Source organism: Oryctolagus cuniculus, chromosome 17 (assembly GCF_051225735.1).
Source record: "Oryctolagus cuniculus isolate XC-2025 breed Fujian yellow rabbit chromosome 17, ASM5122573v1, whole genome shotgun sequence".
Lineage (NCBI taxonomy): Eukaryota > Metazoa > Chordata > Mammalia > Lagomorpha > Leporidae > Oryctolagus > Oryctolagus cuniculus.
In genome coordinates, this window is record NC_142883.1 from 31,156,301 (window position 1) to 31,160,641 (window position 4,341).

General features: G+C 46.7%; 1 protein-coding gene across 1 annotated transcript; it reads right to left on the reverse strand.

The window, feature by feature from the left end:
* Nucleotides 1-1,460: 1,460 nt before the first annotated feature.
* SMIM36 (small integral membrane protein 36) lies at nt 1,461-2,328 on the reverse strand. The gene has a single exon (XM_089317996.1). It carries the CDS (start codon nt 2,326-2,328, stop codon nt 2,047-2,049), a length of 282 nt encoding a protein of 93 aa, XP_089174122.1. The 3' UTR covers nt 1,461-2,046.
* Nucleotides 2,329-4,341: the final 2,013 nt, after the last annotated feature.

Sequence of the window (4,341 nt, forward strand, 5' to 3'; positions counted from 1 at the left end):
CTCCCCATGTGATAGCTTCTACCTTGTTATCGTGCAGTAACGAGGCCCTCACCAACGATGCCGAACAGATGCTGGCGACTGCATCTTGGGAACTAAATAAATCTCAATTCTTTGTGAAGTCCCCAGTCTGTGGTCTCCAAATGTAGCAACCAAAGATGGGGTAAGTCAATGGTAAAATTCTTAAAGAAATTTCCAGGATTTACAAGATTCTAAGAGAACACGCTAGACAGAAGAGGTTATTTTAAATGCTAAGATGATGTCCTGAATGAAGAAGAGAAATTGAATGAACCAGAAATCGAATGGAGCAGAGGTTTGGAAGAGCTCAGTGCCATCTAGACCAGCACTCACCCCTGAGTACTTTTAGTTTGCTTCTTTCTGTCTTTTTTTTGTTTGTTTTCTGATTCTATTTCTGTTCCCCTTATATTTTATTGCTGTTAGTATGACTATTTTTATTTTTTGTTCTGTTCTTTTCCTTTTAGTGTTTCTTTTTCTGTCTTCCATTGCTGCTAACCTTTTCTCTTTAACTGGCCCCAGTAGGAAACTGACAGGTAATGGGGAGACCCTGGTTGATTTCTTGGTTCCTTGCTTTGGCCTGGCCTGATGCTGGTCATGTGGGCACCTGGGGATTGAAAGATAGGAGCTCTCTTTTGGTATGCTTGTTTGCCTCTTTGTCTCTTTCTCTGTGTCTTTCTGCTGCTTCTGTCCTACCCTCCAGGCCCCAACATACTTTCATCCTTCTGGAAAACAGTCACGGCTCTCCCAGATCATCCCATCTCAGAGTGCCTGAGTCTGCGATGAAATTGGCCATGCACATGCTTCTTCCACGTGCTGGGCAGCTGTGCCTGTGTGGGCTCCCGCACCCTGTGTAGGCTTCTATGCAGAACAGCCCCGGTGCTTTCTTGTCTGACATTCTCTAAGTCATTCTTGACTCCTCTTCCTCTGCTCCTAGGCAGAGAAGACCTCGGGGCAGAGGTCACGACACACTGATTTCTTTCTATTTCCACACGAGTCATCATGGGAAGAAGAGGTTCAATCAACCACCGGATGAGCACTTAAGTTGCTCTGAGTTCAGAGAAGGGAAGATTGATAAAACACACACCACGGAGATAATAATCCAAAATTATAGAAATGTGTAAATGAGAAAGAGACCAAATTTATTGTCAGTAGCAACAAAGAGTATAAGCAAGCAATTCTCAGGGACTAAAACAAAGGGCCACAGGACCTCGGAGTTCTTCGATGGATCTCTATATTGAAGGAGGTCATATCTAGGGACTGGAGGTTAAATTTCTTCACCAGAAGTATGGAAGGGGATAATATCAGTGATCATCGCAATAGCTAATCCTATGTGTCAAGGCACTGTCTCAAATACTGTCCATGAATTAACTCACTTAAATAGCTGCCAACTTCCCGTAGGCGCAAGGAGGTGCCCCAACCCAGCCACAGTCATACAGCTAATGAGTCAAGGGCGAAGATCTGAACCTAGGATCCCAGAGGTGTCATTTGAGTTGTAGTCTTTGTAGTGACCCTGTTGCCTGTACTGACTCACCATGAGCAGTAGAATGACAAGAGCCAAGTATGTACAGAAGGCAGAATCTGAAGTCTGCATGATTGTTCAGGGCGCTTCCCTTGAAAAGGGAGGATTGGGAAAGTACATATTCAAGTTCGTCTCATTCCTCACTATTACTTACATATTACTTACATATTTATTACACGTGCACACACACACATAATACACTATTGCAGTCTCTTCCTTTAGCTCTTACTCTGAAGTCAGTCTGTCCTAGATTTTGCCAGCATCACCAGGAACGACCTTTCCTATGCAAAGTATTGCTGATATTTTGATTTGGAGAATTTGACAGAAGACCACCTGGGGCTTCTTACCTTAATTAGTTGCTTTATCCATGAAGAGTGTGACGAGAAAACAGCAAGGAAGACAGAGCTGCCGTGAGCTTCGTCAAGCGTGCTAACAGAATTGGAGCCACCGTAGGAAATGGTTTATTGTCTGTTGAAGGTCTAGTGGTCCCTCCCCAGTGTCCTATGCCAGCCTCACACCACGGTGCTTTTCTTCCCTAGCAGAGCAGAATCCCCCAAATGGAGGCTGGGTCCTCTTGCCCAGTGGGCGCCAGGAGCACTCTGCTGCATCACCACCAGGCGGATAGCGGTCTGGGCGTCGAGAGTGGCCTCTGGCGCATACTCCTTACTGGGGTCCTTGCCTCGGCAGTCGTACAGCACACAAGAGATGAGGAACACCAGGAGCAAGATGACGTAGCTCGCAACCAGGATGATCAGGTTCAAGGTGACAGGATCGATCTCCAAGTAGAACTCCATCGCCTGTCTCACGGTGGGGAAGAGCGTCTAGGGAAAGGCAAGTGGGCCACCCCGGGCATGGCAGGAGCAGACTCTAGCTCATCAGAAAGGCTACATCGACTCTGGAATAAAAATACCATAATCCCCTCTGCTCCAGGAAACCTCGAGAATTAAAGCGGCTCAATTTAATAACTTAAGCTCTTGCGGCTAATACCATGGCACCAAAACACAGAATCTGTCTCCCTTCAATCCACCTGCACACAGAGACAAAGAGATATAGTACATGTGTTCTTGAGTCATGCCAAGAAAGCAGTGTCCATATAATGCCTCGTCCAAACAGGTAGTCTGAGGAGCAAAAGTAAATGCTATAAATAAGTATACCAAGATAATGATTATCCTGGAAAAACTAATTTATGGTTATTCTTTATGTAAGGGATGGAGTGATTTGGGCAATCAGGTCAGTGGGCTTTGGGAGTGGATGTGTTGGGGCTGCCTTTGTGGGTGTGTGACCTGCACAGGTGCACAAGGCCCCATGCTCAGAGGGACCCCACACTCAGTTTAACATTGTACTGTCACCATCTTGAAATTCTTAACAATTTTAAAATTTTGCATTGGGTCCTGCAAATTGTGTGTCTGGTCTTATATGTTTTTGGTCAGTCAGGGCGTCACTAGCTGTTTCCTCAGTGGCTAATGGACTCTTGATACTCCTAGGTGAATGCCAAAACTCCTTGGTTTGCTGGTTTCTTTGTATGGTTATCTTAATGGGCAGCAGCTTCCATGGCAACCTGAGAGTTTAGGGATGCTGTCGCAAGGAGTTCTCATTCATATTCATCTGGAGGCCTTTTTCCAAATAAATTATTCCATGATACTGTGGTCCTTGACTAACATGTGGAATTGTATGCAAACACTGTAGGTTTAGCACTGGCCTCATTAGAATCAGCTGGACTTATCAAGATTCTATTTTTTTTATTTGACAGAGTTAGACAGTGAGAGAGAGAGAGAGAGAGAGAGAGAAAGCTCCTCCCTCCGTTGGTTCACCCCCCAAATGGCCACTATGGCTGGAGCTATGGCCAATCTGAAGCCAGGAGCCAGGTGCTTCCCCCTGGTCTCCCATGCGGGTCAGGGGCCCAGACACCCGGGCCATCCTCCACTGCCTTCCCAGGCCACAGCAGAGAGCTGGACTGGAAGAGGAGCAACTGGGACTAGAACCCGGTGCCCTTATGGGATGCCAGCGCCGCAGGCAGAGGATTAACCCAGTGAGCCACAGCGCCAGCCCCTATTAAGATTCTTTTTAAAAAATTTATTTGAAAGGCAGAGTCAGAGAGAGAGAGGCAGGGAGGGGACGGGGAGCACTTCCATTCGCTACTTCACTCCCCAAATAGCCACAACAGCCTGGGCTGGTCCAGGCAGAAGCCAGAAGCTTGGAGCTCCTCCTGGGTCTCCCATGTGGTTGGCAGGGACCCAAGTACTTGGGCCATTTTCTGCTTTTCCCGGAGCAATAGCAGAGAGCTGGATCAGTAGTGGAGCAGCCGGGACTCGAACCAGCACTTCAATGGGAAGCTGGCATCACAGGCAGTAGCTTAAACTGCTGCTCCACAGTGCCGGCCCTTCAACTGGGCTTCTAGTAGACGCGGATATCCGGACCAGCACTACATCTATCAAGTTGGACCCTTTGGGGCTGGAGTATGGAGCTCATGGATAATTTTTAATATGTTTTGAAGATGGAGAATCACGGACGTAGGGTGTGCAAGAGAACGTGAATGCCCGTGATCTTGGGGGTCTTGGTTACTGGCCAGGGGATGAAACAGGAGGCATTCAACACAGAATTCAATACTGTCCAAGGTTCTGAATCCAACACATTCTGGGAATTAATTTTGCTAACAGGAAGTCCTTTTCCTGGTGATGAATCACTCTTACCAAGTTCAAAGGAGATGGATGTTAAAAATAGAAAAGCAATGTATTAAGCTCCTATGACAAATTCTCACCAGGTTGGGAGTGCTTATGTTGGAAGGATTGTAGCTTTTTCTTCATGGA